Below are 24241 nucleotides of genomic sequence, written 5' to 3'. Positions count from 1 at the left end.
CTTCTATTGATGTTGCTTATTTTATTTCCTGTGCCCCCATTACAGCCTTCACACAATGGTGTTTTGCCAGTCTGGTGACTGTTCCTATGGCAAAACCTTCCAGCCCAGGCAAGTCCTAGAAGGTGAAAGTAGTTTCAACATTTCTTTCCAGCCATTACACAATGGGCCCTGAGCTTCTTGCCAAACGCTGCTTTTTGCAAAGTTGGCAATGGGAGTGTGAGCCAAGTACTGCGACTGTGCCACGCGTGAGTGCATGCTCAGTCGGTGAGTGACAGCAGAGAGATCTGCCAGGAAGGTTCCGCACTACATCACAGCACAACCGGACTGCGCTAATGGTTTTTACTTCCAAGTTCCACTTTTATCCTAAGATCAGATAACAAATAGCATTTTTTCTTTGTAACAATTCATTAATCAGAGAAATGATCCTTGCTGGTGTTTAGATGTTTTACTTAATTTGGTACTTCTGGTCTGCTGCCCCAGTAGTGCCAAAATTATTATTTCTCACCCAGCAGGTGATAAATAACAACTTCAGTCATGATTAATACCATGAATTTCTCAACCTGACTAATGCAAAAAACTTCAAACCTGCAGAACAAGTGGGTGATAATTGTTGTGAGAGCCATTGGAGCTGCACTCTGCTTGTAAAGAAGGAAAGCCACAGGAAATGAAGCATTTTCAGGCAGCGTGGCTGATCCTAAGAGGCATCATTAAGTGCAGCTCAGCAGCGTTCTCCATGTGCAGGGCTTGCTATGCTCTTTTTTTTCCACCAGCCCACATTTTAAGTACATTTGAGAAGCAGGAGATTGCCAGATTATTTTTTTTTTCCTTGGAGAGGTGGAAGAGAAATAAAAGACAGAGAACACAGCAGATGTATATCTCATTAACACCACTCAGTACTACAGTTTTTACTATCTGATGTATGGAGTGATAAATCCTAGAGAAAGCTGCTAAATCCGAAGATCCTTTACCTAATGTTTCTTTGGTAACCTCATCACAGCAGTACAAAACGCAGCAGCAGACACTCCCCAGTGGAGAACTGCCTTCAGGGAGGGACAGGAGAAGCAGGGGCTCAGGGAGAGCTGTGAGCTGGAAACCAGGATCAGCGCTGTAAGGCCTGCAGCTGAAATTCCAGCTGCTTTCACACTTCCACATCCCGGGCTGTTTTCCTGTCACTGCTCACAGTGAAGTTGGGTGGATGCTCCATTTCCCACGCTGTACATTTGGATACAGGGCCCCACACTTCTACCCACTGAGCTAACCTGTGCTGGCCAAGGGATGTTCAACTCCGTGGGAGGCAGGGCAGCCCTTGCTTATTAAAAGCCATTAGGAAAACATGGGGCCATGCAATAGTTCAGTTATAATCAAAAAGGGAGAGAGAGAGAGAAAGGAGATACCCTCAAACATTTGCAGCAGAGGTGTTAATGCGTTTGGACAAGAGCAAGACACACAAGGTTCCAAGTTGGGTTTTTAGTTTTTAGAATGGCTTTTGTTTGCCCCACGTAAACAACCCTGTCTATATTATTTAATGTTCAAATTCATGATGATGGTTTCAGTCCTCCCAGGCAGCAGGCCTTGCTGCACAGATTCAAGGCAGAGACACTGCCAGCAGCTAACCTTTTGCCTACAGGGCACAACTCTGAACATCCAAAAAGGATGCACAGTAACACTGCCGCTTTTCTTGTGTATGAAGAGTTATATAATTATAAAACATCTCTAAAACTGGACTTTGTTTCAGTCTGCAGCAATCACATCTGTCGTACACAGTATAAGCAACAGTAAACAATAAAATCCCTCTTCTATTTGTTGTCCTCAGCCTACAAGTGCCTGCAGTACAAGTGCCTGCTGTACCACCACTCTCATCTCTGAAACCAGTTTCTCCATCACCCCACAGCTGATGCAGAAGTTGCTGTAGTCAGGCAACACAATGCCACAGCAGCACCCTGGGAACAGAGGAGCAGTTATTTTCACCACAGCTTTCCTATTTGGTTTAGCTCTGTCAGGCAAGGAAAGCACGTGCCACTTTCCAGCAAGAACTCATTCAGCTTGAGCATCTCCGTATGAAACAACTAATGGAACAGAAAGGCAATGAGAAGAAATCCACCAAGGGTAAGTGATGTATGTGTTGCTCAGGCTCCACAGTGTCCATTCACTTGTAAATAAGTGCTTTTACGACCACTTGTACCACTTTGGCTGAATGATCCTTGCAGTTCTTGTGGTAGGAGCATATTCAGAGGATGTACATTAAGCCATGGCACAGCTGCTTCTGACATGCCTTGTGCTAGAAATCTTATTTTTGTCCTAATTTTGGGAAACAAGAAGTTCCTACCTGGCTTTATGTCTGGTCATGTTTCAGCTTTCATTCTTTTTCTTGAGCTGTACACAGCAGCTCAGCAGCAGTCATTGTCCTTTATAGGACTGCAGCTCCCCAGAGCTAGAGCATGGTCTGCAAGCCGTGATCCTCAGTGCTGAGTTCATGAAAGCATCACGGCTTCCTGTATTGCTGGAGCTCGATGTCCTCCATCTATGAGTGTAATAGCCATCTTCAGCATCAGTAGCAAAGACTTTTCTTGTAGTTTTCAGTTTAGAGATTGCATAGAAGGACAAGCAGTTATGAACAATCCGGGTATGCTCTTAAGGAAATCAAAAATCCTTTTTAAATTTTGTTCTACTACTAAGGAAGGTATCAAAGTCAGACTCAAGAAGCAAGAGGGGGAGGGGTTAAGTTTTCAGAAACTATTCAGGTTAGCCTGCAAATCCCTGCATGTCCTCTCACTTCAGAATGGAAAGCTCCATGTAATTTGCCTGTCTCCATATCCTTAAGTGCAGTCTGAGTAGCTCAGATTTACACAAACTTTGCTTGGAACAGATCGCTATCTTTTGCTGAACCACTTCCACAGCATTTGGGCATGTTTTCTACATGAGACATTCAAAGTGGGTGAATACATACAGTACCTCAGCGGGGTTTTTTTCCTGTGAAGTTAAAAGCTTGCTAGGTGTTACCACACAACATTTGCAATGACTATCAGCTCAGGATTCAAATTGTTGTCTTACCGGTGCTCGCTCATCCTCAGAGAAACCTGTTCTTGCCAAAATGCAGCAGTGGGGTTTAATCCAACCCTGTCATTTCAAAGCAATCCCTCAGATTAGTTAAGAAATAGGCCAGTGGCCACTGCAGCCTTAAAAGAGGAAGAATACATGCCCACTGGTGCTTCTCAGGCTATGTGTAAGTTTGTGCCTGTGCACAGGTGGCTTTGGAAATCCACCAAGTAAATTACTTCTGTAGTTCAATCTACTGGTAGCGGAACTGCCAAAACCACTGGAGCTGAGTTAAATCCTGCATTCATGAATGGCACTCTGAAGTTCATAGGAAGTAAATCCAAGTTTAATCCTTCTGGATTAAAATAATTCCTTTTATCCAGGATCCCCCACCTTGTGGCACTGCTAGCTTTCAAGCCTGTCAGAAAGGATTTCACTCAAAGCAGTGCTTATCACAATATGCCATTCCCCCCAGTCCAAGAAAACCTCCGCAACAAATTCACTTCCTAGTTTTTCCAGAGGTGACATTAATGCAGGAAAGGTAACCCTAAAGAAACTTCTGGGTTCTCAGCTACCAACACTGATAGCAGAAATTGCCACTAAGCAATTAAGAGATGGTTGTTTTGTCTGAAATCCTTTTCAAACTAAAGCCCAACTTGCGAAGCTAAGAAGATGAAACACAGAACAAGGGCAACGTTCCTCTCCTAGCAGAAGTGATTTGATAGATAGCCAAGCCCCGCTTACGCACAGATACTTACCTTAGTTCAACTCCATTGTGAGTCCCAGATCAGAAAGCAAGCTGCAGGAATTCAGCTCCATTTTCCAGTTGAGCTGGCAATGCTGGTCCCTTGCAGTGTGAATAAGTAGCAGTGGTTCATGAGCCACAGAGCCAAGAGAGACCCAGCCAATGCAAGGTATGCTGCTGCTTTCTGCTCAGGTTTTAAGGAGGAAACAGCAGCCAAAAATCTCGATCACTGCGTAACAGTTCAAGCCATGCAGTAATTCTGACACTGGAAGGTACAGCCAAATAAATATATTTCATGGTACCAAAACACAATGGTTCCAACAAGTCAGACTGCTCAGGCAGGTTCCCGGTTTGTGTAGAGCGTGTGAGGGCTGGTTTTGCTACCAGCATTTTCCCTGGGTTGTTAGCACTTCTGGAAAAGCATCAAGCACAACTGACACAGCAAAGCAAAGTGATGCTATTTAACATGCTCAAAGAAACACCAGAAAGACAGAGGCCTACGCACAGTCTCTCTTTCCTTGAAAAGGTCCAGATTGCCAGGGTTTTTGGAGCACCAAAGAATATAGTTTTGCTTACTGCTGTATTATTTTATTGTGCTGCCATGCATCACAGGATATGGAGGCAGGAGGACTGATGCATGCCAGCATAGGCTCACACCACCTCATTTCAGGAAGCAAACCACCCCAGCAACTATTTCAAAGTTTAATAGCAGTGTTAACATACTGAAGGTAGAAACAGGCAGATGCTTAGCCAGCAAATTTCCTTTCAAACAAAGAGCAAGACAAACTGAGGGAAAAAAACACTGGAATTAAAAAAAAAAGAAAAAGAACTCTAATCTGAAAACCAATGGTGAACAAGAAGTAAAAGCAGAAACAGGGCAAACACAATGACAACCAGTAGCTGTTCTGACACACTGACACAAAATAAGGACTGAATAGAACCTCATCAGTTGTGATGTTGCAAAGCTGCAAGACATTTTTGTCACTCAGTTCCTGGATGCATTTTGGCTGAGGCAGGAGAACTTCAGTTCTCTAACGCTGTCCAGAACAGTAATTTGGACTGTTTACCATACAGCTCTCCTCCAGGTAGAAGTGTTATTCTAATAGGAATAGTATGAGGGGAAGGAAAAAAAAAAAAGCCCTAGAGCCCTATTTTTGACCACTCGTTTACAAATGCTGGCACTTTTGTCGACATTAATTTTTGAAGTGCAAGCACATGAAAGGCTCGGGAGTGCTGGCAGAAGGAGGAAGTGTTTTCCTATAATGAGTTTTATTACAAAGTCAAATGATTCATTCGCTATGTCACGTATTCCTTGTGCTTTTTTACTGTAAGGATGAGCAGAAACTATTCCACTGGCGTGAAGCTTAGTGAAAGCCACTTAGAAAGATCAGAGGGACTTTTACAAATATTTTATTCTTTTTAGTACAGACACAATGTTCTTTCAAGGTCACTTCAGAGTAAGTGGCATGCAGCCTATTGAAATCCAGGTGCCCGTACAGTCATTTCAAGTTAAATGTGCACAGTGTATTCTACAACACTACGTTTGGAGAGGAGTTCTCGCTTCAGAATGATTTGGCAGCTTCAAAACCAATTCAATAAACATTTTCAAAACCAACTCAATAAACAACAAAAAACAAAGCAGAAATGCAGCACACCCTGACCACCAAACAAGACGCTTATCTCAGTAAGGACCTTTTAGCACATCTGGCTGAAGCAGTTGCAGGGCTATCTTTATCGTGACCTTCAAAGTATTGCTGCTCTATTCGCCTACAAAAGGCTGTGAGGTTACCATAGTTTTTCACTTTTTCAGAGAGTTCATCAGTGATTAGTTGAGTAGTAAGGATTGTAAACAGATGTCCGAATACCAGAGCATCTAATTCAGTTGGTCTGTAAAAACAGAAGAACAGAACAGATAGTTTGGAAGGCAGGTCCTGATCGAGAAATATCCCATCTCTGGTTTGAGTAACCTCCAGGTAACCATGCCATCTAAGAACTGAGAATTAAACAAGCAACAAGGAATTTAGCAAACACGTGGGAAAGGAGCATAGCATGAGCATAGTTCTCAATATCTCAGCTTTCTTTCCTTTTGGTAATTGGGCAATGTAAAAATAACACTTATAGAAGGGGCACAGTTACTGATCGAAGTCAGCCATGCTCCACCATGGGTTTTCTCCCTTTTATTTATTGAAAGGGATAGATAAACAAATAAATAAATATTTATTTTTCTAAATAAATAAATGAATTGACTAAAAATTACAATAAAAGAGGGGGAAAATAAAGCTCTTTCTATTCCCTTTTTGTGCTTCTTCATACTCAAGAGCTACTTATCCAATTAGAAAAGGAGCTCCAGACTGACAACAGCTGGCGATGTTTATTTCATAGAAGTGGACACAAAGCAGGTATCACAGAGTCTTTTTCAGCATCTCCTGGGTAATTGTCACACAAACACAGTGGTCATTTTGCTGTTTTTCACTGTTACTCCCCTACTACTGTTTAATCCACAAAACCTCCAACTGGCTGCAGAGGATACCTAAAAACCAGAGCCTGAGAAACCTGGAGGTTTTCAGCACAGTTCCTTACACTATAGTTATCAGCCCTGAATACAGCCCAGGAAGTACTCCTCAGATGTTATTTAGCATTTAATTTAAATATGTAAAAAAAAACATGAATTACAGAGAGAAAAAAAAAAGCATTTTGCAGTTGGCATCAACGAATGGAAGCAAAAGACATCTGACAAAGGCCAGGTTGTTCCTTTTATCTCCTGTCCTGTGCTCAGTAAAGAACATCGCCTAAGAAATACAAGCTATAAAAGTATCTTTCTTTCTTTCTTTTTAAGAAATCAACTGTATACAGGTGCAAGCTTGTAGCCTACATGAGCTGTGGTGCTCTTTCCTTTTAAAATCTGTAATGACTTGTTTCTGAAATTGTATTGCAGCCACCCATTCAAATTTCCTCAACTATTAAAGTAAAAGAGAAGGTTTCCATATTAATAAACATATACCTGTATGCACGTTTTTAAATATACTTATATAGATACACGGGTGGGGGTTTTCTGTGGATGTACCATTTCTGTAGGGAGCAACTTACTGCTTATTGAAGAAATATGGTTGTGTTCCTAATCTCTGGGAGAGAGCCTGACAACACTGGTCTACATCTTCAAGCACCTATCAAAACACACAAGAGATAAGATATTGTCAGAAAAGAACAACAGTAAATATATATATGTACTTCCTTACTATATTTGTGCTGGCAGAGGGAACAAGGAATATACGATGCTGGAGCATCAAAAGCTGCTAAAGGCAGCAGCTAAGTGTTATTTAATCACACATTCAATGTAGAGCCAACTCTAATTAAGTGCTTTCCAAGAAATTTTTAACTTAGCTTACTGGAAGGTACTAACTTACACATCAAATTGCTTTCTTTTTCTTTTCATTTTAGACTACTGAGAAGTGAAGCTGCAGTCCTGCAAAGCGTGCTTATTAATGCCACAGGAGAGGGGCAGCAATTCAAAATCTGTTTTTCAGGACCGTCAGCTAAACTAACATGAACAGAGATGCACGTGTGGTAAAGCATCCTTCCTGCCACTCCATCAGACTGCGAATCATTTAAGATTTATCACTGCTGATGACAGATACCTCACCTCACCTAACTCTGCACAGAATTTTGTTGTAACAGTTGCAGTTAAATAAAGTGTTACTTCTTAACACTGTCTTAAATGAAAGAACAGTGGAAAACACTGGGAAGAAATAAGCCTTACCCCTCATACTGACCTGTTCGAGCGTCTTGCCAGCCCACCCAATGGCCTTCATCTTCCTTCTTATCTCCCATTGCTTCTGATAGGACAGAATGCGGTTAAGAGGCCAGGGGTAAGGAGAGCCATACCTTGGGTGAGTAATCTTTGTTAAGAAACAGAAAGTTACTTTGTTACAATCTAAAAATGCAGGCAGCTCTATTTACAAAACAGCTAAGAGAGCAATAAAGAAAAAGAATGTTGTGTGATACGTTGCAATTATTTGTGCAGAATTTATTGTTTTCAGTATAACCATTTGAAATTATTACCTTGGAAACATATGCAGAACTCATATTTGTTCTGCAGTCACATACCTCCAGTAAAGTTACAACTTCCCTGAAATGTATACGCAAGCAGAATTCAAGTGAGAAGACTGTATCATTAACGGAGCTCAATGTTTCATTTATGAGTAGGGACTTCCATTTGTGAGCAAAAGTGTTTTCTCATTAAATTTTAATTAAGATAAATGTTGCAGAACCACTCACCTCCTCTACTGTAACATCATCACACCACTGCAGATAGAGCTAGGAACAGAAAGAGCACTTACTACAACTTCCTAATAAACGAGAATACAGATACAATCATTTCTCACTAGTAGAATTTTCCTTTCTGTATTAGATTAAATTTCCATTTGGTGCCTTCTATTAGACTTCACTTCACAGTGAAGAAATTAAAACCAGAGTCACAATCCCAGCTCCAAGTTGCCGGCTTGCAAGCAGCAGAACCAAGCTGGAGCCAAAGGCCCGCTGCAGTTGCCTGTGCCACACACAGCTCAACACCCAGGTTCCCTCAGCCATGTGCCTGCGAGCATTTCCAGCACCGGCCCCACATCACATTAACAGGCCATGGGCACGACCCGCGGGGCAGGCCAGCCTCCAGCAAGGCCCAGCAGCTGTGTGGAAGGCGGCAGTGGGGCTGCACAGCCAGCAAGGACTGCTGGCGTTTTCCATCCGCGCAAATCAGGCACTTCTACAGCCACAGGGCGTGCTTCAGACAGGCAAATGGAGCTGTACACATGGCTTGTGTCTGCAGGAATATGTCATCAAGTAGTCCACAGGATCCACAGCATTTATTCCTGTCTCATTTCACCTTAAAAACTGATGATCTGATCTAAGATTTTTATCTAAGAACAAACAGTATTTCCAGAACAAGAAAATATCATGAAGCATTCTTGCCTATGATCCCTTATGGAAGTATGAGCAGTTACTATGGTTTGCTGTACCTCCGCTGTCAGGAGCATATTGTTGACTAATTCCATGTAGGCTTTCATCTCAGCTTTTTGGACTTCATCCAACCCATCGCTGAGAGAATGGCCCTAATGGGGAAAGAAAGAGACACGTAAGGAGGATATTGGAATATTCAGCAGTGCCTGACCCAAAGACCTCAGAAGTCAATGAGCTTTGGTTCAGATACTGATCTGTCACACAACACGTCACAAGTTACACACGTACTTTCTACATAAAGTGCCCTTTAGAATGAAAAAGAAATAATCATAATGTAACAGAACTGATCTGCAATAAATGTAGTTATTACCAGTTAGAGGTGAGCACACAGCCTGTGTCACGAAGTAAACACAGATTTACATCTGTGCTACAGCTTTATGAAGTGCTCAGTGAGAAAACAATGTTGTTGAAAATACAACTTCAAAATTTACACCAGTGATTTCTGGGTTTAGAAATTCAGAGACAGAGACGTAGAAAACCAGCTGCAGAAACTGGCAGTGGAACGCACGTGTCCTGCACAGAATTTGCTTCCTGAATTTGAGGTAATGTTAAACTGAAACATTTCCACCTCAGCGCTCTCACTTCGGAGTGTCTTTCTTTTGAACCAGCACCAGATTGCTGCACCGATTTAACAATGAAGTAACATTCCAGCAGAGCACAGCAACTGCACAGCAGTGCTAAAGAAGACTGGTACGCAACCCAGTAATAGATGCAGACTGTGTGTCATTACCTTGGCTTTCACAAACTGGACTATGGGCCCGAGTTCAGATACTACTTGGTTTCCCACATGAATAAAGGGCACTTTGCCTGTAAAATGAGAAATGTATTTTATTAGGAGCTTTTTATACATGTCAACTATCATTTCCTATTTGCGGTGCAATTAAATATCACAAGTATGCCTGAACATCAGTCTTGGTTTTTTGTTGTTGTTTTTTCTTTTTCCAGATGAACACAGGTCAAGTTTTTACACATGAAGCTCACACAGCTTTCATTTGCAATAACCAGTGTAACTGCCCGATCTTCTTCCTTCTGACCCTCTTTGACTTGCAATTCCTTACCTCAAAGTTACTGAATGAGATCTATTGACCTGTATTTTAATAACAGATTTTGCTTTGCTGGAAAGACTGAATTCAGCATTGCTCTGAAGTACAGGTGGGAAATCCCAGGCAATCAGACTGAGCCCTCGGACAGTCTGACAAGAAGACGTTCCCACCCTCCCTTCCAACCCACGAGCAGGGAAAGGGCTGCTGAAATGAATGTGGGAGATGTGGCACCGAGCCCAGAAAAGCAAGAGGAGAAAGCAAAATGCACACTCAGCAAGGCTGGATCTTGTCTCTCTCTCCTCCTATCCTCCTAGATTTCCAGTGACTGGGACCAGCTCATAAAGGAGAGCTGAGGGCTCCTCTTCCTTCAACCCACCCTAATCACGTTGCTCATTTTCTAACTCTTCAATCAACTGCAATGACAAACATCAATCTTAAGTACTGTGTAAATTTAAGACTAAATGTTTATGATTATTTACATGACTGAAACTGGCCACAAGACAGACATGCACTGGGCAGTTTGTATTACTGAGAAAGCCCTCACGACCAAATACAGCAAAGAAGCAGCCCAGTGCAGTGGGACACAGCACACTCTTACTTTCCTGTCTCACTGTGGGCAAACTCTGCTCTCTACAAAACGCCTGAAGAGCAAGATCAATACCTGCCCAGCTCCAAACATATTAGCAATACATGCATTCCTTTCCACTGACATAAAAGCTACTGCTGGCCTAGTTCACACGGAGTTCATGCTCACAGCACATCCAGTCTTTATTTTTACCCTGAGATTCACTCTCACTGGCCCAGCTGGCCTCAGGGTAAAGAAGTGCACCATACCAAAGGCTGCACTGCGTCCGTATGCTGCGTACTGTGAAAGAAAACACAGCCCCCTCTGAGCTCCAGAGCTTCACAATATCCATCAGGTTCCACTTCACACACAACAACCAGCCCTCTGGTGCTCCAATTCTGACTCCCTCGTAATGGATTTTCTCATTATGTGGACTGTGAGGTAAATAACCTTCACCCCAAAAAGATGAGATACACATCTGTCTACTGCTGTCGTGAAACTGTTGGTGGCAGAGGAGTGGACAGCAATTAAAAACCTGTTTTGAATTATTCTTACAGAATCAAAATATTGTAAAGAAAGACAATTGGGAAAGTGAATAAAAATCCAGGAGTAAGGGCAAAAAGAGCATGTGTAGCTATGTTTAAAATTGAGCTGGTATCCGTTCCCTTTGTGCTCATTTTCTTCAGCCAGCAGAAAGAAGAAGGGGTCAGACCAAAATTACACATCAGGTGCCCACAAGTGTGGCCATGGGCTGGGGAGGCAAAGGGCACAGGGCTGCCATCTGTCCTGCTGCTGCACACTTAAGAAGCTCCTCTGTGCAGACATTCGGCTTTCCAACACAGCCTTTATTTATATATCACATATATAACTCCAAAGTTTGGCTAGCTTTTACTCTGTTTCCACTTGCTTTGCCTGCAATACCAGCAGCAACAGAAGCAATACGGGTGGCAGCCATGCTGACAGGCAGGCATCAGCTAGAGGCAGGCAACTGGCAAAGAAGCACCTCCTTCTGCAACAAAACACTGGGAAGGAGTGCAAGGACTGCCAGACTGGAGAGCCCTGCAGTCAGCAGCTCCCGCTGGGTTTTAGGCAACCTTCTGGAACCAGGCTCTGGGAAATTTTAGGCAACCAGTCACCTTCAGCAGAAAGCAGACTGTACGCTTCATACGGTGACTTTATTGTTGGTAGGTTTGGTGGGGTTCTGGTTTGGGGTGTTTTCGTTTGGTTGGTTGTTTTTTTCCCCAGACAGTCTCCTTTATCAGAGAAAGGTTTAAAATCACCTGTCACCCTCAGCTGACAATGCACTCACTCTTCATTTTCGCCCTGTATTTACATACTGGCCATTATCTCTCAGGTAAGGTAACAAAAGAGGCTCTCTAGTATTCTCACCCTCTCACATATGGGAGAATATACCAGCACTCGCTGATTGGCAGGAATATTCCCTGGATGCAGAATAGAGACATTCTAGGAAATGTAAGTCTTTCTGCTTAGGCCTTTTAGAGAAGATTGCCACCAGAGATTTGAGCTGCACTGACGTACTGCGTTCACAGCCTCGGTTCCGTGTTGTACCACTGTTAGTTGACATGTAACTGTTCTAATTGCTTATGGGAAAGGAACAGGAGGAGGGGGAAGGCCCCGCACAGGGCAGCGCTGACCGCCTGTTATCAGCGAGAGAAGGCACGGTTGCCATGGTACCAAAATGGAGGTGTAATGCAGTAATCTAAATGAAGGCCGCACTTACCAGATGGGGACATGTACTCTGCATTGGCCCTGCAAACCACCCGAACTGGCAGATTGCACATCTGCAAGAAGGCCTGGAAACAAAGCATTGAAAGAGCATTAATACACCAGTGACAAACAAATGCCTTCTTCTAGATACATTTGACTACATCTTAGCAAACTGTTAGCAGGCACCAACCAAGTACACATCCTTGCATAATGCTTCTAACAAAAAAAGGAAACCAAGGTTTTCTAACTTCTTCAGACAATTGCTTATCATCCAGTCAATGGCTGGAATTTCTCTAATTAAGATTCTCCCCCACACACACACTCTTAAGAGATGCAAAGAAGCAGTGCTGTAGCTGCAAGAAATTAAGTGACGTTCTGCTCCTCCTGAAAATCACAGTGCGTACTTCTTGTGGCTGAAGCTGGCTAAGCAAGCTGACGCTGTGTAACACAGCAAAGACACACAGCACCTTCCCACATCGGAACAGTCATCAGAAATTTTGCTTTACAATACTCTGTGAGCATGTCTGCTTTATTTATTTCCTCTACTGCACGTGAACTGTGAGTGCAAGTGATCGATTTACTGTTCCTTTCATCTCCAACCCTGGATTCAAACATTCTCACTGGGATACCCATTGTTGTCAGCAGCTGCCATTGCTACAAAAGCCCCAATGTGTTTCTGTTTAAATAGCAAAATATCAAGAAATGCAATTTAGTTGTATCGTGGAAACAAGGAATCTTAACCTCCAGAGTCTCTCACAACTCAGCTGAAGTCCTTTCATTCGTTTTGTCTTTGCCAATAGAAAGGTCAGAACTCCAGATTCCAACATCGCACCTTTTTATCCACTGTGGCTGGAAACTAAAGCCTACACCATGAAGGTCACTAACTATGAAGAAAAAGGCTGCTGTAAGTTGAGGGACAGAACATGGTCTGCATTCACTGTAAGCAAGCAGACCAAATCCAAAATGCCAAGATCTTCAAGGAAGGCAAACAGCACAGCATACTTTTAAACCCTGTTTTGGAAACAGCTATCCCAGCCTGAACAACATGTACTCCATTTACATTTCAGCCTCATTTGGGAGAGGAGGTAGAAAACCGAAGGAAACAAGGTACGCAGCATCCAGCAAAGCCCTGCCACAGGCTCCCAGAACCTGACCCAGCCATAAATAACTACATTTAGGAAATCAGTGCCCATGGCAGAGGGGCACCTCTGCACTATCTAAGACCACCAGGCATTAACAAGTATCAACATCAGCCCTGTTCCTAATTTGGTGGTTTCTGTAGTACCCACCAAGCAAACAAACAAACCACGCCTCTCCTCCTCAGGTGCTTTGTTCCCAAACTCTAACCCAAGCACTGATGCTAACAGTACCAGGGAACAAAAGCCAAAAGCTTTGCTCCCTTGCAATGCCTCTTCCAATCAACTCAGGAACCCCACAACCCATTACATCACTTGGCTCTCACTATTTCAGATGACCTAAGTAATCCCAAACCCCAAATTAAAGCAGGGAGCTATGGTCACAGCTGCTAAAGACAATGATTGCAGCTGACAGGAGCACGGGCCTCTGAACCCAAGAGGCTCTGCAAAATCCACCAGTAACCTGAGTTTTTGATTTCTTCCTAACCCCAACTGAAAGTACTGCTCAGGAGCCAATTAGTACACATCCACAAGTCGATGCACCTCTGCCAAATGCTCAGAACTTTGACCTAGTCTAGAATAAGCTGGTCGTTAGATTGCCAAACCTCATCCCAACCAGCACCCCTATAACTGCTTATAGCAGCAACCATCACCCACAGAGAACACAGGGCACTGGCCACATTTGACAACATCACACTTTCCAAGTGCACAACCACCAGAACTCAATGCTCTTGTAGGCTCTGCTTCCCGAACTCCGTGCAAGCAGTAAGAACCCAAAGGAATAATTCTTAAGCAGGAACATAAGGCACTGTCTCAGTGCTGCAGCTCCTCCTTTGCCTATTGGCTCTGGGGCTCCAGCGCCGGTGCAGACTGTTCCAGCTATTACTATATGCATCGTGTCCTCTGCCCAAATGGGGCACCGAGTTCACTGCAATTCTGTATTAAGCTTGAGATGAATTTTAAGGCCGCCATGTACTGTTCCCACTGCTGGTTCAGATGAGAATGTCTGATCTGTGCTGGAACACATGAATAACTAAAAAGCTCATGAGCGCAGAGACACAGTCAAGCAAAAGGAAGTACAGGACTATTTTTACATTTCCACATCGGTGCAACAAAAATGAGATATGCCAGCACAGAGCAGTCAGGTTATATGAGCTGCTTTGGCAAATTCTTGTCCACTGTACATTGGCTCCTCCACAGTACAAAGTTTCTACCAAAAACACGGCTTGTGTCTGTGAAAAGCATTCCTCAGTATTGAGGTTAAATTATAAACAAAATCTTTTTAGTGTAAAGAGTTCAGCCAAGAGTTCAGCAGAAATCTGAACGTTCCTTCCTCCCTCCTCCTCCACAATAAACATCCACAGACCAAGGAACATCGACCTCTCTAATACTTGGCAGGGAAGTTCTACCTCGGTCTCTGGCCTGCCTGAAAGTGATGGAGAACACATTTGGACATCTCAGTGCTGCAAACATGCTGGATCCTTGTGCCTTCTTAGCACTTAATAAAGAAAAGAGCAGAGAGGAAGCTGGGCTAGAACTGAGTTCTAACATGGAAACAAATTTTCACTGAACACAATAAAACGTTCAGTACTCTGTGTAATAAACAGATTCTAGCAAGCTTAGAAGCCAGTCAGCATATCCTCTGCAAACTTTAAAAAAGGCCCCTGAAATACTCACCAAAGCACAAACAACCAGAAAAATCCTTCGGAAGTGGAGAACTGCTGTTGTTTGAAAAGTTGCAAGACTGGGGAATCAAAACACCAGTATGCTTTAGCACACATCTGTACCCAAAAAGCATGACCTATCCATCTCAAGCGCCCCTTAAATATTCTTGTGCAGAAAAAAGAAGGGCAAAAGCTCCACGGTGAGCTTTCACCATAAGGGCTCAGCCTAAGAAACAGGCCTTGCATCACCACAGGCATACCTACCTTCTTTTATTGACATAAACATGAAAAGCTTTCAAAACTGCTGGTTCTAACGACACAGGTAGTTCTTCACTCCTAGGCACAGCGAATGCTCAAATATTCATGATTTCTTTTAGAAAAGACATTGGCAATGGCTCTGACCAATGCATTCTTATGAACACTCATTGCCAGAAAACCTCAAACTCTTTCCTGATGTGCTCAGCTAGAAGAATTCGATGTCAGACAGCAACTGTTCTGTGGCACAAACTCAGGTGAAAATTGGCAGAGATTTTAGGAATCTTACAGCGGGAACACAGGACAGAGAAGACAAAAGCAGCAGTGTCTGTGAAGCGTTATCTTGTTTAACATTTCAGCCCAGCGATCAAGGGAGGATACGTTCCCTTTTTGACCACTCACAATGTGGTCAGAATGTTTCGTACCAGCACACTTGGTGTGCAGATAGCATCAGACCATGAGGTTTCCAGTCCTGGTAACAGACGCAGTGGAACACAGCTCAGAACACCTCCTTCTCCCTCCGTACTTGGCACACACGATCTGAGCAAGCCCCCGGCACGGCAGTGCTCCAAGTGCTGTGGGAGCAAAGGGCGAGAGGGAAGGTTGCAGCCACCCCAGGGTGGTTCTGCTGAGATTTATGAAGATATCAACACCTCTTCAAAGACACGGCATCAAAAGCTGAGCGACCTGAAAGATCAAGGGCCCAGACTTATTCCAGGACATCAGAGATCATTGTCAACATCATAAATTTGGCTGATGAACTTTAAAAGAGGCTGAAAGGGGCCAACTGAATTCCAAGTAACACACAAGCTAGTTAATCAAACCCCTCTAAAAGTTCACCTAAAAAATTGGTGAGTGAGACAGTAACAGCACAACCAGAAACCTGACACCAGCGGAGCCCCAGCCGAACTGTCAGCCCCCAAAGGTGCTTTTAATTCTAAAGAAAAGCACTGAATTCCCCTCTCTCTCTTTGTCCTCTGTGAAAAAGAAAAATTACTGCAGCAGTACAAACAGAGCGAATCCACAACGTGAATCTCCTTCAGCACTTTGGATTCTCACACAAGAACCTCAGAGTAGTTGCTTAACACCTACCCAAAAGAGTTAATTACTAGGATCGATTAGGAGAGATGAGGGATTGATATTCTTATTTCCCTTTGTCCACACTGCAGAAGATCAGAGACAGCTGCCCAGCAGACTTTATACCAGCAAAGGAAACAATTCAAGCATAAATATACCAAAGTAACTACAGCTGAAGGAAATCAAACCAAAGTACTCATTTATTTTAAAAGCCCGAGCAATTTCATGGCTCATACTAGTTAACACTGCTTTTATGAGTGTAATAAAATCTCAGGTTGGGAAGAACTGAGTTTATTCCCCTGGTATCAACAAGACCTCCTCTTTTATCCATGCAAATCACTGGTTATGTGCATTTCTGTAAACTTAGAAACAAGGGCCTGACTTTCTTGATAGGTATTGACATTTGCCAACAACCGAAGCAGAAACTAGGAAGATAATCTGGGTTAGTAACTTTGGTCATTATAATGTCCTCTACAAAAACCTTTAAGTTATTTCTAGAACAAAACGTGTCCTTTCTTTGGATGAGGTTAATGTGAAAAACAGATGAAGATATTAAAAATAAAGATTTGGTTTAATGGAGTCTGTCATCATCTCTCCCACACATGCTCTGCTCTCCCCTGCAGGCTAACCAACCCCCATTCTCATGCTTTTCCAGTCTCCATACCTATAGCATCACATTCTCTTCTGGCATCTGGGAAAGAAAAGGAGAAATATGAACAATATCTTTGTAGCAATGCTACATCTCTCTTCTTCCACACAGAAAGCACTGAGTCTACAAAGCTTCCTCTGCCTCTGTGCACCTCAGGACACTTCCGTTTCTTGAGTACCTCCAGGTACGGTGACTCCACCACCTCCCTGGGCAGCCCATTTCAGTGCCTGTCCACTCCATCAGTGAAGACATTCTTCCTAATATCCAACCTGAATCTCCCCTGGCACAACTTGAGGCCATTCCCTCTCATCCAACCACTACTTACGCAGGAGAAGAGTCCAACCCCTGCCTTACCATAACATCCTTTCAGACAGTTGTATAGAGCAACAACGTCCCCCCCCGCGAGCCTCCTCTTTTCCAGATTGAACAATCCCAGTTCCCCCATCTGCTCCCCACAAGACTTGTGCCCCAGACCCCTCACAGCTTCAATGCCCTTCTCTGGACAGCCTCCAGGGCCTCAGGGTTCTTCTTATAGTGAGAGACCCCAAACTGAACACACTACTCAAGATGCAGCCTCACTAGAGCTCAGTACAAGGAGACAGTCACCTCATTCCAAAATATTTGGTAAGAGGCTTTGAGGTGACGCTTGTTAGAAAAGTAATCGACAATGCTGTGCATATCATTCATGACAATAATGGCAGGCACACCTCCTGACAAAATTACTGAGTACACTTACAACAACAGTGTAGCTTACAGGACACAACAAACTGAAGGCTTGCTTTGTTTTCTTATACTTTACCCAATTTCAAATTAAGAATGTAAATAGCATGTTGGATTTCAATTACTGAAAAAAAAAACAGTCAGTACTGCTTTGCCAAGGTCCAGAAGCAGAGAACTCAGATACCCTGGCCCTCCCCTCCTCTCCCAGAAATGACATTTCCAGCTCTGTGCTGCTGCCCTCCAAACAGTACAAAAGTGATGCCATCCTGTCTTCCTGTGATGACAAGAATGGAAAATGACTGCACATGAAGTACAATGGGAAAGAGTAAGAGAAGGGAGGGGGGATTTTGTATTTATTCCCTTGGTTAATTGGTTTATGTAGCAGCTTTGCCCTCACTCTCCCTTCCTCTTTGCCCTCCCCAAAGACCAGACTGTTTGGACGTCGATTGGAAGCACAACACCCATCAGGCAGCAAATCAGCCCATCAGAGCTCCATCACAACGCTCTCCTCTTCCCCTCCAGTCCCCTCTCAGAATAATGCAAAAGAGCAAACACACACACTCATTAAAAATGAGTTATAACTTGATGTAAATTGTATCCAGATTGCAGTTTCCAAGATCAGAGGGAAGAATGAAATTGCTTATGCTAAGTCCCAAATAGTTCACAACTTATATCCCCACACAAGGAACACTGTTTTCAGATGGCATACACTGCAGGCTTCATTTGAAGAAGACATTCTCATGATTAGTTTTTTAATAAAGAAATCCATTGCAGGCATCTCTTATTCAGCAGCACTTCTAAGTGCACCCGCATAATACTGCTGTGAAGAAAGAGAAAAGGCATTTTGTTTTCATTCTTGCACTATTTCATGAGCAGACAAAGGACAATATGTGACGACAACTGAAGAGTTATTCTCTACTTTATTGCAGGAATGCATTTTAAAATTAAAAACCATGAACAAATCCACAGAATAATTCAGTTTTCATATCAAACAGCTGCAGACCCTGTAACCGAAATAGTATGTCTAAGGTTATAAATGAAAACTGCTCAGTATCATCCTTTGAGTGACAGATTAAATTCCTAATCCAGTTATGGTAATGGCCACATTTGTAGTTTAACATAAATTAAGAGCTTAATTACATTTGTGACTATTTTAAACAAAATAACAAATTCCTTTGTACCTGTGAACATAATTTATAGCAAAGCCACGTTCATTCTCCAAAACAATCTATTTTACACTGCGGCACAGCACTGTTCTAATGGTATAATGTAATTCTTGTTGTAGAATGTGGAAGGAGTAGATTCAGTGGTAGCACAGAGGTTTTGAAGATAAATGAAGATGCTATTCATTCAGGGGTAATTTCATCTTAGAACTATATGAAAGATGTTTCACTCACAAACAGTACCTCTACGGCTTGGGATTTAGGCATGTTTTCAGCTACAACATAATGCTGCCAGATTGATTATGTTGATATTGCATTTCTCATGGTGAAGAATTCCAGTTTTTATTCTCTTAAAAAAAAAAAAAAAAAGGTCAGATTCTCATTTCTCTATTCAGCCTTGGTTCAACCTCAGCAACAAGTTCACATTTCTCCTCACATTTTGTCTAGGGAAAAACCAAACCACAATTCATACACCAAAAAAAAAAAAAAAAAAATCACAAATGTGTAGAGAGCAATTAATCATGAGTGATTTACACATTCATTTGATTACTTGTTGAAGTAAATAAGCAGTTAGTCTATGTAACACAATTTTAAATTGCCCAAACATCCTTCTGTCATTCAGGACTAAGAACAGACAATTCTAAACGCACTTTCCTGGAATATATTAAGATCACTTACAAGGACATCAATTGCACAAGCAATTAATACATATCTTAACGTAATGAGCTGCTGGCTATATAACCTCGGGACAGCTGTGAGAATTTGCACAGTCGTGAACATTTTTGACAGCCTTTTAAGCAAGACTCCACCGCTACCCGCATAAATATTTCAGAAGAGTCTGTAATGACAGAGGCAGCCGAAATGCTCGCATTCCTCCCCCCGACAAGCTGGGGCAGCACGCAGAGATGCTGCCGCTGTACTTGCAGCCGCAGGCCAGCAGAGCACAGCTGTGTGCGCCCACTGTCCCCTCCCCTGCCCCAACCCCACCAGCCTTCACCTGCACCAGGTACAGCCGGGGGACGGGGCCTGGGCAGGCCCTCTGCTTCACACTGAGACCGTCTGCTACGGTTATTTAGTTTTAGTCCAAGCTTGCGGCTGAAAGTAGATGAAAAAACTGTAATCCACCTATCTATGTAATCCACCAATCCAGCTACAAATGCAGCAGCATCCTAACGCATAAACATAGCAACACACACACCAGACCTAATTCACCATCTGGAAGTCCTCGGCTCTAACAACTAACCTTTGCAGAAGCAACCGTAATCCACATCTTAACTCCACAGAATCACAAAGGCTGGAGAAGACCTCCAAGGTCATGAAGCCCAGCCATCACCCCACACCCACCATGCCCGCTAACCACGTCCCTCAGTGCCACAACCACAGACTGCTCTCCCATCAGGATGGCTGCACGAGTTGGTGGCCTTTGCCACCACGGGTGAGCAAAGTAAGAGCCAGCCAAGGTGAGGTAACACCCTCATCAGTGAGGAGAGGAATGCAATTACTCACTGAAAAATCCTGTTGCAAGAAACTGTGCTCAGAAGCTTATACACATGCAATCTTCTGATGGCCCATGGGTGGCAAATGCCTGAAGACACCACACTTACAGAACCAACAGGCAGAGCTGCGCCTCAAGGGAACTGCTGACAAGTGTAAATAAATAATAGTAAATAATAATAAACTGGTTGCAAATACAGACAGCATTTTATCACTGAGAATGAGCATTCATAATTTTCATTTTCCCCTGTCTCCTACCCATGATCTGACAATGATAACCAGAAACCCCTATAAATGCATTCCCAGCATGCACAGTTCTCTTCCAAATCAGAATTTGTCTTAAACACAGGACACAGCAGGTAGAAGCTGTACAAAAATCTGAGTTTAAGACCTCAGAATTCCTAGGATGGCCCCTTCCTTACAAAAAGGCCCACACCTCTGTATTAGATTTCCAACAGCAGTCCGTTGAGCTCCTTGTAATTATTCACAGAATGGAATGCATAGCAATCTACTGAATTTGAAATGAAGCAGCTTTTTAAAGCAAAGATAGTATCAATTTGTTAAATGTGTTCTTACACTACCCGAGTATGACATAATAAATCTCAATTTCTCAGGCTATCATTTTAAATAGTAACTCCATCTCTACCTCCTTTAAAAGTGGAGCTGCTCAGGGGTTGAATTATAGCTGTGTGTTTGATTCTGAGTTTTGGTGACTTTTTTAGAATGGCAAGACTGATAAGCAGCAATGCTGTACTTTGGAAGCTGTACAGTAAACAAGGGGAGAATGCTTTTAACTGTGAGTCACAGTGCCCAGGAAGTATATGTATATTCATTAACGAGAACAATGCCAAGCATCTCACGAGAAGAACAGTCTTCATTCTAAATGCAACGTTCTCATTCCTGAAGCTGGAAAATCATTGCTGAGATTAAAATCAGGGCAAAGCAGTAATTCCCCTGAAGTGAAAATAGCACTGCATTCAATATCAAGGTTCTGCAGCCTTCCTTCTCAACAGGACCATATAATAAAATCCTTCAAGCAAGGAGTGCAAACACCAAGTAGTACATGAGACAATGCACTAGCTCATTTCTAGTGATGTTGCATTTTCAGCAAATTCAAAGAATCTGCACACTGGAAAAGAGGAAGGAATTCTTCACTCGGCGTGTTTCCAGGAACAACGGTAGAAGAGGACAGAAGAATTAGAGAACATGGGTAGAAGAGGAATTAAAAAACAACAAACCAACCCACCAGGATCAGCTGAGATTCCACAAGAGAAAAGGCATTTGTTTATTTGTTAACTACTGAGGACACCACCAATACAGCTGCTCAGCAATACCCAGCATACTCCGACCTCCCCACTTGCACTGCATGTGGCTACTTCCTATGGCCTTGGATTTTTTCCTTATTTTAGATGTAACTCTCTGTGTATCTGTTTTCCAAGAGCTACTTCAGAGCAGTGTAACACAGGGCTGTTGTAAGGGGACTGGAGAAAGATGCAGAGGACCAGTTCCAGCACAACCAGTGTCCCCACATGAACCATGTTCCTTAGGGACCTGATGGCTGCCGACTCCACACGCTCTTTTGAGCAGACGCATTCAAAATTCCAGTGCATTTCCATCACATGAAAGTTCATCAGGCCATGACCAACCCATGCCCTGCTCTGTGATAGTCATGTGCCCAGAATCCCTAACAGGGGAAAGGGAATGGCAACTGTGGGGGAAAAAAAGCCCCAGGTACCAGCTCCTATTTCTCCTCCTATCCACTGCTCCCATTTACTCCTCAGGGAAGGGGGAGCAGGAGGGAAAGATATCCAGTAAAAAGATGAACAGGCTCCTATCAGCATAAAATGTCATTTCCGAACCAGAGGAATGCAGCAATTTCCTTATGCAAACTACACTGGTCTAGTCACAGCTTTCTGATCTCTTAGCTGGTAACACATAACTACAGCTCCTCGCGTTTCAAATTGGATTGCATACACCAAGGATAACTATTCTTTCACAGTCACAACCTTGTTACACAGGTTCTTCTAAATAGATATGATTCCCCAATAGAAAATTATTCTATAAAGTTGAAGATCAGATATCTACCAGAGCTGTATTTATAGTCATGGCTACTATCAGCTGTCCAGCTAGAGAATATTGAAGAAAAACAAGCGTTTTTAATATATTATAGTTAATTTATCATCTAAGTGACATGTGTAGGATAACAATGGGCTGGATACAGTAAAGTAAAATGATGCATTAGGAAAGGAAATTTTAGGGTTATGTTATTGTTTCTTTTGTTTGTGTGTTTTTTAATGCAAGCCACACCTATGTGCATTGCTACATGGCAAGAAAATATACAAGAACCACAAAAAATACAGGATTCTGGAGTAAAAAGGAACACTGAAATCAAGGGAGCAACAAAAGCACTTATTTGCTTTATTATGAGACACAATATAAAACACACCAACCAAAAAAAAAAAATTGCCCCATTTATTTGATATATCAAAGATGACTCATTTTTCTAGCACAAGACAAAGATAGCTTTTGTTCTGATAGAATTTACTCTTACAGATATTTCCTACATTGCCAGACTGGGAGGAAAAAATGTTAGAGATCCAGTGAGTAGTTAATATGATCATATAATCCCAATATTTTTACCAATAATGTCAGTTACAGTCTCCAGTGTCCCACGAGGCTAAATGAGAAGTGACCCCCTGGACAGCCCTAAGAGACCCCTAGCTCTTGGCTGACAGCAGCCAAGCCAGACCACACACCAAAGCAAGAAGCAGGGGAACTGTGCAGCTCCCTGCTACACAAAGCAGCAGCAAAGCTACTTTGAACAGGAACCTGACAGACATCCTGCCCACCACCACTTCTGATAGCCTGACCCTCTCTGCTAATGGGAGCACATTCCCTCGAGATCTGGGGTGACTGAACCTAACAGGTTAATGGAGTTTACACAGACTTCACAGCCACAGAGGTGCTTTTAAGTCAGTTAGAGATGCAAATTTGTCAATTATATGGACTATTTCTACAAACCACATTGGATCTCTACTACGTATATATGAAAGCTCTCCTCAATTTCACCAGAGACACATGGAGGTTTGATGCCCACAGCACATCTGCCTGGAGCTGGGGGCAGCAGTAGGTCTGAGAATGAAATAGCAGCAAGCATCATACAGGGGGCTACAAGGGGAACTGGCACCCAGCTGACAACAGGGGCACCCCACAGGGTCCCAGATCAGGAAGATAAGCAGATACCGTACGATAAAACACAGCATAAATACAAGCACAAGCACTCTGGAAAGAACACCCAAACCCACGTGTCCTTTCGGCTCTGGCACTTCAATGACAACACGAAGCACATCAGACACACTGCTTATGATTAATTCTTAAATTATTCATTTGGGTAAATACAGACATTGTAGCTAAAAGAAAATCATTCAGAACCTAAAACAGAAATAACATCTTTAGTTTAGAAGAGATGACGTTACCTGAACAGCAAGGGAAGCTGCATTATCAGAGAGCAAAATCTGGTCTTCTGTTCAAAGAAAAAAGAAAAATCACAATTACAAAAAGCATGTCTATTCACCCACAACTGTAAGTCACCCCGAGTTGCATTGCTTACATGCAAAAGAAGGAGCAAATGTATAATTGTTATGGAGCTAGGCTAGAAAACCTGCTATATTTTTTTTAAAGTACCAGGAATATTTCTCCTGCAAATGCAATTGCATTTATCATACACTACCAGCGACGTACGATAAAAACGCTCACAATTGAAAACCAAACACTTGAGCTTTGTGCCAATTACTCTTCTTCTAATCAAAGTTAAATAAAACCGCATCTTCATAACTCCTCTGGCTAAAAAGTAAAAGCATTTGGAAAGCTATAAAAACGGCTTGCAGTTAATACTGCGCACTGTGTCTAGGTCTGTCACACAAAAGAAAGATGACAAGTTCACTGCAATAAAA

The 24241-nt window shown here is 42.7% G+C and overlaps 1 protein-coding gene and 1 long non-coding RNA gene across 3 annotated transcripts in view; one reads left to right on the top strand and one right to left on the bottom strand.

Moving 5' to 3' along the window:
* LOC122181952 overlaps window positions 1-7476 on the top strand; it is a 54958-nt gene extending 47482 nt beyond the window's left edge. The window contains exons 2-3 of the long non-coding RNA XR_006179632.1: window positions 1814-2106; window positions 7220-7476. This is a non-coding gene — a long non-coding RNA (uncharacterized LOC122181952). The remainder of the gene's footprint in view (window positions 1-1813; window positions 2107-7219) is intronic.
* Window positions 5176-24241, bottom strand: part of MTX2 (metaxin 2) — a 32652-nt gene continuing 13586 nt past the window's right edge. The window contains exons 3-10 of one of the 2 annotated variants that reach the window (XM_042874870.1): window positions 23765-23811; window positions 12144-12216; window positions 9525-9601; window positions 8794-8886; window positions 8057-8095; window positions 7552-7677; window positions 6869-6945; window positions 5176-5668 (exon numbers count right to left, since the gene is read on the bottom strand). In XM_042874870.1, coding sequence (XP_042730804.1) covers window positions 5458-5668; window positions 6869-6945; window positions 7552-7677; window positions 8057-8095; window positions 8794-8886; window positions 9525-9601; window positions 12144-12216; window positions 23765-23811 — 743 coding nt within the window. In that variant the 3' untranslated portion in view covers window positions 5176-5457. The remainder of the gene's footprint in view (window positions 5669-6868; window positions 6946-7551; window positions 7678-8056; window positions 8096-8793; window positions 8887-9524; window positions 9602-12143; window positions 12217-23764; window positions 23812-24241) is intronic. The other variant, XM_042874871.1, reaches the window with a different exon arrangement.

The sequence above is a fragment of the Lagopus leucura genome, unplaced genomic scaffold (assembly GCF_019238085.1).
Source record: "Lagopus leucura isolate 7727_CA_CO unplaced genomic scaffold, USGS_WTPT01 Super-Scaffold_100012, whole genome shotgun sequence".
NCBI classification, from domain to species: domain Eukaryota; kingdom Metazoa; phylum Chordata; class Aves; order Galliformes; family Phasianidae; genus Lagopus; species Lagopus leucura.
The sequence above is the reverse complement of the archived record's forward strand: the minus strand, read 5'-3'. Positions and strand labels throughout refer to the sequence as shown.